This window comes from Trichomonas vaginalis, chromosome I, assembly GCF_026262505.1.
Source record: "Trichomonas vaginalis G3 chromosome I, whole genome shotgun sequence".
NCBI lineage: Eukaryota > Parabasalia > Trichomonadida > Trichomonadidae > Trichomonas > Trichomonas vaginalis.
The window spans coordinates 14,343,103-14,357,372 of NC_067203.1; the positions used below are offsets into that span (position 1 = coordinate 14,343,103).

General features: G+C 29.4%; 6 protein-coding genes and 1 non-coding gene across 7 annotated transcripts; 3 read left to right on the forward strand and 4 right to left on the reverse strand.

Moving 5' to 3' along the window:
• Positions 1-2,529: 2,529 nt before the first annotated feature.
• On the forward strand, positions 2,530-3,235 carry TVAGG3_0985520 (spectrin binding; the record flags this gene model as incomplete). The annotated part of the gene is made up of 1 exon (XM_001330356.1): positions 2,783-3,235. The coding sequence occupies one exon, from the start codon at positions 2,783-2,785 to the stop codon at positions 3,233-3,235; it is 453 nt and encodes a 150-aa protein (XP_001330391.1).
• A 1,551-nt stretch (positions 3,236-4,786) lies between these two features.
• TVAGG3_0985530 (uncharacterized protein) lies at positions 4,787-7,839 on the reverse strand (the record flags this gene model as incomplete). The annotated part of the gene is made up of 1 exon (XM_001330357.1): positions 4,787-6,709. One exon carries the CDS (start codon positions 6,707-6,709, stop codon positions 4,787-4,789), a length of 1,923 nt encoding a protein of 640 aa, XP_001330392.1.
• Positions 7,840-8,123: 284 nt separating this feature from the next.
• Positions 8,124-8,852, reverse strand: TVAGG3_0985540 (uncharacterized protein; the record flags this gene model as incomplete). Its single annotated transcript, XM_001330358.2, has 1 exon — positions 8,320-8,724. The coding sequence occupies one exon, from the start codon at positions 8,722-8,724 to the stop codon at positions 8,320-8,322; it is 405 nt and encodes a 134-aa protein (XP_001330393.1).
• A 299-nt stretch (positions 8,853-9,151) lies between these two features.
• TVAGG3_0985550 (uncharacterized protein) lies at positions 9,152-9,783 on the reverse strand (the record flags this gene model as incomplete). The annotated part of the gene is made up of 1 exon (XM_001330359.1): positions 9,257-9,772. One exon carries the CDS (start codon positions 9,770-9,772, stop codon positions 9,257-9,259), a length of 516 nt encoding a protein of 171 aa, XP_001330394.1.
• A 71-nt stretch (positions 9,784-9,854) lies between these two features.
• TVAGG3_0985560 lies at positions 9,855-9,958 on the forward strand. The gene has a single exon. It is a non-coding gene; the product is annotated as a tRNA-Phe (tRNA).
• Positions 9,959-10,510: 552 nt separating this feature from the next.
• On the reverse strand, positions 10,511-12,133 carry TVAGG3_0985570 (ankyrin repeat and SOCS box-containing protein 4 family; the record flags this gene model as incomplete). Its single annotated transcript, XM_001330360.1, has 1 exon — positions 10,511-12,133. The coding sequence occupies one exon, from the start codon at positions 12,131-12,133 to the stop codon at positions 10,511-10,513; it is 1,623 nt and encodes a 540-aa protein (XP_001330395.1).
• Positions 12,134-12,720: 587 nt separating this feature from the next.
• TVAGG3_0985580 (uncharacterized protein) lies at positions 12,721-14,033 on the forward strand (the record flags this gene model as incomplete). Its single annotated transcript, XM_001330361.1, has 1 exon — positions 12,721-13,992. The coding sequence occupies one exon, from the start codon at positions 12,721-12,723 to the stop codon at positions 13,990-13,992; it is 1,272 nt and encodes a 423-aa protein (XP_001330396.1).
• Positions 14,034-14,270: the final 237 nt, after the last annotated feature.

The window sequence follows — 14,270 nt, forward strand, 5'->3', positions numbered from 1 at the left end:
AGTGAGACGCGCAGGATTCGAACTTTTTTAAAAGTTGATTTAAATGAATTTTAGTGTGGAATATAAGGATAATATCATATTTAAAATAAGAATATACTAGTTTAGGTGGTATTAATTTTTTCGATAAATTTGAGAGTATGTACGTTTAGGGCATGAAAAGTGTCAATTCGCTCAGCGAAAGCTGAGCTAGCTTCGTTCTCGAAAGAATAAGGAAGGAGTGAAGGAGAATGATACAGAAGTTGACACATTCATATCATTTCAACAAATTTTGATCAAATTGAAATTCAATAAAATTCAATTCAATTCATATCCTTCAGTCAGTACATTGATATCCTTCTGCATCACAATGATAATTCGGGCATCAATAGTTCTACAACTAACTCAGAAAAAACAAGATTATTACTTCCAGCTTACAGCTTTTAAAAAGTTTCGATGATAAAAATCACTCTACTCTCGTTTATCGACATATGGTGATAGTAGGTAAACGTATTCTTATCGATATTAATAAAAATATTTTTACTAAAATCTGAGCCAATTACAGAGTTATTCATAAAGTCGATGATAACTGTAATTACTTCATCTTTGTTTTATATTTGAATAAACAATTTAATTTAATTTGCATAATTTTTTTTAGTTGAAAGACAGGAAACTTAGTTGAGTTTGTATTATTTTTATCGTTTAATTCATCGTATCAGTGAGTGATCCAGATATTTAAGATATTTAGAAAAAAAATTATTAATTTGATTAACAAATTTTAATCAAAATAGCAAAAATCTATTTGATAGCTGTAAACAAACAATAATTTTTATTTCAAGCAAAATCACTTATTTTCATCTAAACGTATAAAATTGTCAATTTTATGAAAATAAATTGAAAATCTCATGAAATGTAAAGGAGAGTAATATTTTTCAATTTTCTTTTTTTCTTTGTCTCAAATATTTTCTGTTGGGAATTTTCTTGTTATCAAAAAATAATTTTAATATTTGTTTATTTCATTACATACAATAAAATTTTAAAAACTCTATTTCTTCTCAAGAAAAATTTTTCCTTCATATAAAGAAACATTTTGTTCTCCATTTGATACTGAGTCTAAATCTCGATTTTTGAATTTTCTTTTTTCCAAATTAGAAGTTTAATTCAAATTTTCAATAGTTTATATATTTTCTCAAACCGTCTCAGATTTTCTCACTTTTTAGGGATTTTCTCTCAAAATATACAAAAATAGTAATATCAATACATGTGTCTAATATACTTTAAAACCATCGTGACAAAATTCAAAAACGAAGAGTTCTTCTCTCCAAATTTTTTTCAAAATCAAAAAAATGAGATAAAAAAGTACGTTTGGAAAATTCATTTTTAGCATTTTAGGAATTTTCTCACTTTTCTTCCAAATTGACATCCTTATTTTTAATAAAACAAAAACAAAAATGGTAATAATCCAACTAAAGAATCATATGTTGGAACGGGTTCATGGTTTCAAAATGAATGAAAGCGTTATATTAACTGTAAACAATGTAGAAATACAAATAAATAAATATTTCGCTGTTGCATTTTCACAAAAGATTTACAATACTTATGTATTAGATAGCAATACACTAAAGATTGATATCGAAACAAAAGGAGATTCACAAGAAACATATGATGTGTTGAAATAAATATTACAATATAATAAAACAGAATTTGAATGCAATGATACAATATCGAAAGATCTTTTCTACATCGGAAATAAACTCGGAATACAAGAACTGATTGATCCATATAAAACACAGGTTCTCGACAAAATGGTTCTTGACAAAAATAACTGTATTCAACTACTCGAGATTTATTTTGATATTTGTTCTGAGAGTAAAATATCAGAATGTGTTGATTTCATTTCTTCTCATTTCTACGAGATTGATCAAAATGATCTAAAATCAATTTCGAAGAAACTCTGATTTGATATCATTCAAAGTATTTTTCATAATGATAAACTATTAATCAAAGATGAGGATTCGATAGCAAATTTCATATTTTCTCTCGTGAACGAAAGTGAAATTTTCTCACCACTCGTTGAATGCATTCATTTCGAATTTTGCAGTGAAAAAGTCATCAATAAAAATCTTGTCATTAGTGATGAAAACAACTATTTCAATATTATCAAATCTCTTCATGATTCTTGAGATCAAATATCTTGATGAACTGTCAAGAAAAGGAGATCAAACTTTATTTGAAGCGGTATGTGAAAAAATAGTGAATGATGATGAAATTCGTAATAATATCTTATTCGAATCATGTGAAAAAGGTAATCTTAAACTCGTTAAATCTCTTATTGAACATGGCTGCGATAAAGAAGTTAAAAACAAAAATAATCAGACTCTACTCAATTTAGCATCATCAAATGTAGTCATGACAAAATTTTCTTGTAGTCAAGAAAATACGTAGACCAGGTTCATCAGGGGTTAAAAATTTTTAACTTTATATATAAAAATATTGAATTAAACCCAATTGGGCTTTATGTGCAGCCTTAAGGGTGGCTTTCGAGCAAATTATCTCTTTTTAGCTCAAGCGAGAATAATTATCATTTTGGAATTCAAGGAATATGATGTTAATTTTAACAATTAAATTCTTCGTTTTCGTCTTAGTAAAACACCATCTCGACCACTATTTTTGGAACGACGATAGGTTCTATTTGGCCTGGCCGGGACCCATAAATATTCCAACAATTTTTTTGAATAAAACAAAAACAAAAATGGTAATAATCCAACTAAAGAATCATATGTTGGAACGGGTTCATGGTTTCAAAATGAATGAAAGCGTTATATTAACTGTAAACAATGTAGAAATACAAATAAATAAATATTTCGCTGTTGCAATTTCTCAAATGATTTACAATACTTATGTATTAGATAACAACACACTAAAGATCGATATCAAAACGAAAGTAGAATCACAAGAAACATATGAAGTGTTGAAAGAGATATTACAATATAATAAAACAGAATTTGAATGCAATGATACAATATCGAAAGATCTTTTCTACATTGGAAATAAACTCGGAATACAAGAACTGATTGATCCATATAAAACACATGTTATTGACAAAATGGTTCTTGACAAAAATAACTGTATTCAACTACTCGAGATTTATTTTGATATTTGTTCTGAGAGTAAAATATCAGAATGTGTTGATTTCATTTCTTCTCATTTCTACGAGATTGATCAAAATGATCTAAAATCAATTTCGAAGAAACTCTGATTTGATATCATTCAAAGTATTTTTCATAATGATAAACTATTAATCAAAGATGAGGATTCGATAGCAAATTTCATATTTTCTCTCGTGAACGAAAGTGAAATTTTCTCACCACTCGTTGAATGCATTCATTTCGAATTTTGCAGTGAAAAAGTCATCAATAAAAATCTTGTTATTAGTGATGAAAACAATTACTTCAATATTATCAAATCTCTTCATGATTCATTACTTAGATCAAGAAATAACAAACACGATCATACTCGTTATTTCATTCCACGCGATAGTCAAGACGTTTATAAATATCTTGATGAACTGTCAAGAAAAGGAGATCAAACTTTATTTGAAGCGGTATGTGAAAAAATAGTGAATGATGATGAAATTCGTAATAATATCTTATTCGAATCATGTGAAAAAGGTAATCTTAAACTCGTTAAATCTCTTATTGAACATGGCTGCGATAAAGAAGTTAAAAACAAAAATAATCAGACTCTACTCAATTTAGCATCATCAAATGGTCATCTTGAAGTTATTAAATATCTTATCTCTGCTGGAGCTGATAAAGAGGCAAAGGATAATGATCACAATACTCCACTCATTTATGCATCTCAAAACGGTCATCTTGAAGCTGTTAAATATCTTATCTCGGTTGGAGCTGATAAAGAAGCAAAAGGTTATTGGGATTATACTCCACTTTTTAAGGCATCAGAAAAAGGTCATCTTGAAGTTGTTAAATATCTTATCTCTGCTGGAGCTGATAAAGAAACAAAGGGTTCATTTAAATATGCACCACTCATAATAGCTTCAGAAAAAGGTCACCTTGAAATTGTTAAATATCTTATCTCTGCTGGAGCTGATAAAGAAACAAAGGATCAATGTGATTCCACTCCACTATATCATGCATCATGGAAAGGTCATCTTGAAGTTGTTAAATATCTTATCTCTGTCGGAGCTAATAAAGAAACAAAGGATAATACTGAATCTACTCCACTCATTTGTGCATCAGAATATGGTCATCTTGAAGTTGTTAAATATCTTATCTCAGTTGGAGCTAATAAAGAAGCAAAGAATAAATATGGAGGTACTCCACTCAGTTATGCATCATGGAAAGGTCATCTTGAAATTGTTAAATATCTTATCTCTGTCGGAGCTAATAAAGAAACAAAGGATAATAAAGGAAATACTCCACTCTTTGAAGCATCATCTGCTAGTCATCTTGAAGTTGTTAAATATCTTATCTCTGCTGGAGCTAATAAAGAAGTAAAGAATAAAGAGGGGAAAAAAGCATCTGACTATGCAATTACCAATATAAAACATTATATTGAATCTTTGTGATCTTTGTGAATGAATTTTAATTAATCATTTATCAAAAATAGATGAAAAAATGAATAAATATTCAATTTTTGGAACTTAGTCTAAAACTAATACTAAATCGGTGATGAAATCTGGAATAGGCATCTCACGTCTGGAAAAGTGGTACTGACACATGAAGAATGTCTCAAATTATAAAGAACAAAAAAGAAACATGTTTATTTATAAAATAACAAAATAAATAAATTAAATTATTCCTAATTTTGTGCAAATGTTTGTATAGTCCATATCTATTTTCGTGCACAATGTTTCGAAATCGAACAAGCTTATTATTTGCTTGAGAGTCTTGTTCTCTGTTTGTTTCAATAGACCTCTTTCTTCAGCAATTTTCTTGATGTGATATGAGTCCAAAACCATGTTTAGTTCCTGCATCACACAGAGAGCTGGATGAAACTCTTCCGCAGAAAGGAAGAGGCAAATTGACTCTTTCTTGTCTCCTTTCTTGTAAAGGAACAAAGCCATCTTGGAAAGTATTGATTTCTTTTCTTCTTTTCCAAGTAAATAAATGAAACTCTTCGCCATATCGAGCTGACCAACTTCAATCAAATAATCAGCCGCTGCATAGTCATTTTTAATTATTCTCATGAATAAGCTGCCATCTTCAAAACGATTTGCCAAGAAAAGAGAAGAAGCAATTGATTTCAAATGTGCAATGAATTTTTCATTTTGTAAATTCGATGAAACCAAACAACCACTCAATGCTGCATTTTTAACAAAACCATTACTATTTGGTCCAATTGATAACAAGTAATCTGATGCCTTTTCGAAGTCATCACTAAATAAACTTGCATTGAATTTCATTTTTTCAATTTTTTGAGAAGATTTTGTAATTTTTTCTAATAAAATCAATAAAGTTTTTGGAACTTGCAAAGTATTAGATCCGCAAGAGTATTTCAACATTACTGATAAAGGAGGATTACTCTTCATTGCATTCCTTATTTCGAAACTATCAAATCTCAAATACTCGGATTCATAATTGACAATTTTGTTTCTGTTGAAATTGTCAATTTTTGGAGGTGACAAAAATGAAATTCCTGAAGAAAGTTTTGAATAAGGCTGCCAATCCTTTAATCTTATCAATCTAGTAACACCATCTGTACATAGAGCTAAGACCGAATCATTGTCATATCCACAAGGAGAAGCCATCAAAACAGGAATTGGACAAATTCTAACTCTTTTGTCCAAAATAAACAATTCATTCTTTTCACTTATTCCTAAAATTACTCTTCTTTCACTTCTTTTATTTTGTTTGTCATGATTAATTTTCGTTTCTCTCAAATTTATTCTATTTTTATCTCCATTCATCGAAGAAATTTGATCTTTATCATTAGAAATTTCTTCAACATTTTTGTCACTTTTATGATTTGTGTCACTTTTAGAAATTTTTTCATTTTTATCATGATTTTGAGTTTTGTCACTTTTTGAATCATTTGAAATTGGTTTATTTTGGATTATTTCTTCATTTGGATTATCTGTTGTTGGTTCATCAAGATTAAGTTGGTTGTTATCATCGTTTAATGATATTGAAGATAAATTTTCGCAAGAAGAATCATCGTATTTCATTGATTCGTTACTCACAGATCTGTTTACACCTTGTGGATAGTCTAAGTGTTGTATATAGTAAATATCTTTCATAGTTGTAACAATTCTTGTAGAATTCTGTTGTCCAATAGTAAATAAAATAATTGTTCCGTTGTCAAACGAGATACAAATGTCATTTTTATTGATAGATAATGATCTTGGAATCGCATCATTGTTGTTGATCTTAAATTTACCTGTTAGTTTTTGAAAACCGTTTTTATCGTAAGGATAAACCAAAATGTCATTGTTAGACAAAATAAACGATATCAAACCTCTTTGGCTGTCAGAATTTTCATCCAAAAAGAAGTCAATCAACGGTTTTTGTAAAATTTGAGGAATTTCTTTGTCATTTATGAACAAGCTCAATAAATCTTTCTCCCTTTGAACAGCTAAACCTCCATTTCTTGTTGCTTTGATCTTTCTGATGGTTTTAAGCCTGCTTTTGAATTCTGACACTTTACGTGTCAAAATGTCGATTTTGCCAACTGAATTTTTTGTTGCCCAGAAAATTAGTGAATTCTGGCACATGAAAACATATTCTATTCTTTCTTTAGACACAGAATATCTCTGTATTTGATTGTCATTGAAATTTCCGGTTATGACAAAACCGTCGGAATTTCCAAGAACGTATTTATTTTTGTAAGAATCAGAACAAGAAATAGATGAAGGAAAATAAGGTAGTAAACTAACAATGGCGTTCTTTTCGACATCAAACAAAGAAAAACCGAATTTATCTAAATAAATTAAAAGTTTTTTGGGAACTAAAAAATTCTGGAAAATTTTTGACATTTGTGAAGTGACATATTTTGGTTTTATCTCATTGTCAAGTGCATATTTGAGTTCTTCGTTTGCCTTGTATATGTTGATAATGCCATTCTTAAGAAGAGTTGTGAGTTTTAAGTAATCTTCTTGGTCTTGTAGAAAATTTACAAAAGATGAGCCAACTCCTCGTGTTACAATTAAAGTAATGATGCTCTGAGTATGCAAATGAAATAGACTGATCTCGTTTTCAAAGATAATGAAGATGAAATCAGGAAAATGATATGAAAATTGGGCATCAATTAGTTGATGAGTCTTAGAAAGCTCCAAGACATCGTATTTCTGCTTGGGAAGTGTTGTTGGCAAATCTGTACTATAAAAAGCTAGTTGAGATGATGAATTTGTCAATAAAATATCAACTTTTTCATTAAATTGAACAGAAAATCTATTAAAAGGTACTGGTAAGCTTAAATCCCATTGTAAAGACATGTTTACGTAGAAGTCTGAATGTTTATTTGAAGAATGTGTTAATGATACTAAATGATTATTTGAAAATAGAGCGAAAAGCGTACTTTTAACCCATTTTAAGTCAATACATGAAGAATTTTGATTAGGAAAAACTATAGCTGAACCAAAACCGGCTCGTAAATCAACATCCCATAAAATTATTCTGCCAGAATCATCTCCAATTGCTAAGCGTCGGGAAGAATTATGAAATTTAATCGAAGTAATGGACTTTGCTCTGAAATTTGTGCTATATAATCGTTTAATTTGAGAATCTTCTATATTAAAGAAATGTATTGTAGAACCTGTTGCAAATGCAGCAAATCCGCAAGGTCCCCAATCCATTGCATTTGAATTTTCAGGAGAAAGCTCGGATGAAAATAGAGATATCCATCCATTTTCATCCGTCATAAAAAATTAGTTTTATGTAAATAAAATTTGGAATCATTTATAAACTCACTTAATAAAACGAATTATATTTTACCAAGATTTCTCTTTGATCAAATTTTGAAAAAGTTTGATCAAGAATTGCAATAGCAATATGGTGGATAATACCTTAATCTAGTTTCTTGATTGAATGCATGATCAAAGCTTGTATAAAAAAGATAATGAATATAGCTTTTAAATAGAACTACAAACAAACATTTACTAATATATCTAAATTAACATATAAATACAAACAAGAATGAGATGCTCAATTAAATTGAATGAGCAAATAAAAGATAAAAATTTGAAATAATAAGCAAGACTATGTCAAGCAATCGAGTAAACTTATTCGGGTATGAGGTGGTTTGATTAAAACGTGGTGTAAAACGTTAATGTGGTGATTCTAAATTTGTAAAAAATAAATAATTTGATTCAAAAGGATTGTACATTCATGAAAATGGTGCCAAAAAGCGAACTTTTGAAGAAGTGGGATTATTATTGTTGTTGTTATTATTATTATTTTGATTTCTTCTACTTTGATTTGGAGTAACAAGAGGAGTTCTGTATGGGTTGATGTTGCGTCCTCTAGATCTGCCTTCACGTAAGTTTTGAGCTGTTTTAGATCTTTGCGGAATATTTGAATCTTGTTTCCAAGAAACAAGTATTTCTGGTGCCATCTGGTTGCATATTGAATTTAGAATTGCGTCTGTGTCAATTTCGATATCTTTCTTTTCAAATTTGCTTCCAAAGTTGGAAAAAAATGGAGATTTTGTTGATTCTACACAAGTATCTGCAAATGTAGACCTCCAATGGGCAGCTTCCATGATCAGATATGGATCATCGAAGACGCTCATCAAAAAAACAAAATCTTGATTTCAAAATTTTGATTGAAAGAAACAGTTTTTGAATAATTTGCATTGCATATATTTTAATATAATGCTATTAATACAAGATTTTAATTTTTATTTATGATAAAAAAATTTATTTTACTAACGTATTTTTTGCTCCCTCAAGCTTTTTACAATATTATAAGTGCAGGCAGCTGGTTTTAGGGAATTTTTTGTATTAAAGCTCTCCATTTCAAGGTAAAGATGTGAAAATAAGCCCTCCATAGTCATATTTTTATCATTTTATTCATTCGTATTTGATTTTACTAACTATGTTGTAATGTTTGTTTTAGCAATCAGATCGTATAGACATATCTTTCATTCTAAACCACAGTACATAGAATTAAATTTTCCATATGATTATAAAAATGTTAAAAGAATAAATTAATGAATCCGAAAGACATGTGAGAGTATGTGACGTGTTGTGATTAATTTTAATATATAATTTAAAATCAAATTTTTATAACAATAAAGATTGCAATAAATGATTAATACATAATTAGCTGGAGCGAATAGCTTCAACTAACTTTTGAATTGTAAATTCTGAATCAATCTTTTGTAAAATTTCAGTATCATCTGTAGTTGGTATTTCATCCATATGGTAATCCATCCATGGATATTCGTTTGAGCTATTATTAATGTCAAAATATGAACTGAAGAAAGCTGAACCAGTATCTGAATTATTTCTTGTATCTTTTAACGATACTCGTTCTACTTTATGAAGTGCGAGTGGAGAGCTTGGTTTGTAATAAGGATCGTTGCTTGATTGTGCCGAATCATTTTCCGTATCTGTTTCGTCGTCATCTTTATCGTCAGTTTCTATGATATCGTGTGTAACGTCTTCGATTGAAATAGGATCTGGCGGAGTTTCAAGATTGAATAAAAGAGGGCTTTGATTTACATCTGGTTCGTCTTTTGTAACTTGAGATATATCAATTAATATACTAGGAGAATTATCACCATCTTGATTATCACCATTATTATCCCAAAGATTTGCTGTTAATGGACTATCCATCATGAAAAAATAGAAAATTTGTTTAGAAAAAAAATGTATCTTTGGACCATTATAAATACACATTGAGACATAATATAATGATGGGGGCTTAGTTCAATGGGAGAATACAGGTAAAATCTCTTATTCCCTTTTTAGCAATTCTGGAATTCTTATTCTGTGATCCTGGTTCGATTCCAAGAGTTCTTATTTTTTCCAAAAGCACGATATATGATATGTTGGCGTAATATCCAGATTGAATCTCTTACTAATCATGTTGTGCGTTTTTGGAAGACTTTATCACGTGAATTCATGGGCAACTTCATCAGGATGAATATAATATAACATATCATATCTAACAAACTCTAATGCAAAAAAAATGCACAAAAACGATTATTTTATATTCAATTTACTCTCAAAATGTAAAATCTTCTTCGAAAATACCAGAAAATTAAAGAATATCTTATGTAAGAACATTATTTTTTGGCACCATGTGAAATAAGAACTTCAGTAGTTTCTATACTATTACATTCTGTTGCAACATGGAGTGCGGTTCGTCCAGATTGATCTTTTTCATTGATATTTGCACCATGTGTAATAAGAACTTCAGCGGTTTCTTTATTATTTTCATGTGCTGCAATATGAAGTGCGGTTTTTCCATATTCATCTTTTTCGTTGATATTTGCACCATGTGAAAGAAGAACTTCAGCAACTTCTTTACTATTATGTTCTGCTGTAATATGAAGTGCAGTTGTTCCACGTTCATTTTTTTTCATTGATATTTGCGCCATGTGAAATAAGAACTTCGGCGGTTTCTTTTTTATTATATTGTGCTGCAATATGAAGTGCGGTTTCTTCATATTCATCTTTTTCGTTGATATTTGCACCATGTGAAATAAGAACTTCAGCAGTTTCTTTTTTATTATATTGTGCTGCAATATGAAGAGTGGTTCTTCCACAATCATCTTTTTCATTGATATTCGCACCATGTGAAATAAGAAGTTCTGCGATCTCTTCACAATTATTTTTTGTTGCATAATGAAGTGCAGTTAGTTCAAGTCTATCTTTTTCATTGATATTTGCGCCATGTGAAATAAGAACTTCAGCAACTTCTTTACTATTATATTCTGCTGTAATATGAAGTGCGGTTTCTCCATATTCATCTTTTTCGTTGATATTCGCACCATGTGAAATAAGAACTTCGGCGGTTTCTTTTTTATTATATTGTGCTGCAATATGAAGAGCGGTTTTTCCACAATCATCTTTTTCATTGATATTCGCACCATGTGAAAGAAGAACTACAGCAGTTTCTTTACTATTATGTTCTGCTGCAATATGAAGTGCAGTTAGTTCAAGTCTATCTTTTTCATTGACATTTGCGCCATGTGAAAGAAGAACTTCAGCAACTTCTTTACTATTATGTTCTGCTGCAATATGAAGTGCGGTTTTTCCATATTCAGCTTTTTCATTGATATTCGCACCATGTGAAAGGAAGTATTCCAAAAAGGATTGAATATTTAAAATCGGTGAATAAACAAAGCATTTGTTTATATCATCAGTTTGATCGAAATAAACTAAAAAGGATTCAATATTATTGTAAATTCCACAGTATTCTAAATCGATGTCTATATTGTATTCATTCATCAAGAATGTAACAAAATCAATGTTGTGGGAAATAATTGCATATTTCATGCATTCTTTTTTCGGTTTTTTGTATTTCAAACATTCACTCATGATCTCATTGTTTCTTCCTAAAAATGAAAATCCGAGACAATTTTTAGTTATTTCTGCGTTGAATTTTGTTCTTAATAACTTGAAACAATCAACAGCTCCATGGTAACAACATAATTCAAGTAATGAATATCCTTTGTCAGAGTTTGGATATAAACTGCTTTCAAGTTTTTGATTTTTATCAAATCCTTCTGTTTCAGTGAATAAGATGAATTTTTCTATGTCATTATTCATAATTGCTCTGTAAATTGTATTTTCTGTATGAATATCGAGTTTTTCAGAATTAACTTCTTTAAAATCGGCTGATTTGTCTAATTTAATTCCGTATTCTTTATAAAACAGGAAGTTTGAAATAGGTACAACACTTCTGACCTCTGTGACATGGTAATCATCAGATATGAGTTTGGCAAGGAATAAATATGACTTTGTATAGCGATTATTATACGGAATGATATCTAAAATGTCTTTAATAGCATTTGTTGGGGGATATTTCTTTGAATCAATCAATTCTGTTTTGATCATTTTATAAATTGTCTTTAATTCTTCTTCTTTTTCCGTTTTTAGCTGATACAATGCAAGATATGAATCGATGTAGTACTTATAGATACTTCGTAATTCGTTGTATTCGTTTAGATCAACGTCATGGTCCGACATTAATAATTTTTAAAAAAGACGCATTTGCAATCTACCATATGAAATACCTCTTAAATTCATTAGAAGAAAAAAATATTACGTTATACATGTAGAAAACAATGATTTCGGATAATCGCAGAAGATTAAAATCACAGAATTAGTAGATAGAATGTATGATGAGATGTATTTATGGCTATTTCTTCACAGTTTTGAACAATTTCAATGAATTTTGATCTTCAAATTTGCATGAGTATGACTTAGAATAATATCATTAAGTGAATAATTTATACACATAATAATAGAAGGTTAGGAATGATATTCATTGAGAATGAGTTGAATATATGAAATTGATTTTCAAATAAAAAGATATTTCATGAATCTTTATCGATAGAAATCTGTCTCATAACAAAATTAAACCAATACATTGATATCATGACTCAATTAAATGTCTGGTTCACAAATCTGGAGAATGTGAGGTAAAAAACAAAACTCCTCTCGATATATGCTGAAAATGTAAGGTATAATGTATTCTTTGATTTTTCTAACTTGAATTCAATTTCTTGCATTTCAATGGATTTTGGATGTCTTCTGTTTTACAAAAGTAAAAAATGTCTGACGAAGAGGATTTCCAGTATGAATCGATTCTATCTTTATACACAAGTCCTCTAGATCAGCCCAACTCAGAAGATCAAAATTCTCGCTCTTTAATATCACTAGCTGAATATCTTGATTTCATTGATAATTCTATTGAACAAGAAAAAGAAAAAGCTATGGACTTCAAAATTATCGATCCATCCTCCTATGACGATAAGATATATATGTATCTTTATGTTCTTAATTACTTTTCTAAGGAAACTGATAATGAAATCTTGAAAAAAGCAATGGAATTCTCTGAAGAAACGAAAAAAGTTACAAGACTACTTATGAACAAGCTTAAGAAAGATAATTCAATATATGTTAACGATAAAAAATTCATTTCAGATATGAAAAGTCGTATTCTAAAGAACAAAGAACTTTTACAGCTCAGATTTTATAAGAATTCACTTAATGCAAAGATGAATGATATGATTTCTGCATTTCCTTTGCCATTATTAATAAATGAATTGAAAAGTACTTACTCCTCTGCCTTTTATAAGTACGATGATACATTAAATTACATTCATTATCCTCCTTTCGATAGAGCTTTATCAATGTATCTCCATCATTCGCATTTTTCAACAATGATCGACCCAATTTGCAGAGTTATAGCAGATGGCAATATCAAGTCAGCTCTCATAGCATTGTCAGAACTTACCGAATTGTTAATGGCTGAAATTCAGAACATTCAATCAATCGGAAAATATGTTATGTATATTTCACTTGTTAGAGTCATTTTCGAGGAGAGTTATGCTATATATCCTGAATTGAATCTATTTCGCAAGGCAAATCTACTATTTTTGTCTCGTTGTTATGCATTTTCTGACAGAACTATCGGAGATATTTCCGACATGCTTCCAAAGTATATTGTACGAAATTACACGAAAGGACTCCTTGTAAAGACTATGTTTAAGAAGAAATCTGTTGGTCTTTTGCAGGAATTAGAGTATATGATAAATCCTATTGATTTAATGATCCATATCTACAAATCATGCATGCACATTAAGCAATACTTTGCATCAGATGCAGGAATTCTTTCAGAAAAAGACATGAATGTGTTGTTGCTTTGTTTATTATCAATTGCTCCACCTTGCAACTGTGTTTCCATTGCAAGATTCTTATTCCATTGGAAGGATATCGCTCTAAAGCCGGAAGCGAAGGCCTGTATTGATAATTTTGTTGGAGCTGTTCAAATTTTATATAATTTTACAGAAAATGTAGAAGAAGAGGAAGAGGAGGAATGAAATTAGAAGTATAAACAATTGTTATGTGAATAAACCTTTATTTTGCTATGAAAAATGAAAATATCTCTTTCCAAATTTTTGAATATTGAAAACATAATCAGTATTCTATGGATTTCACTTTCTTACCAGTCAATATTGTTTTATGCAACTAGATTTTTGCCATTCTTTTAGATAAATTCAAGTGCTGACGAATGATCGAATTTATTGTTTAAACTTTTCATATAAATTTTATGGTGAATTGATTCTTATACTAGTAGAGATTATATATCTTGATTTTA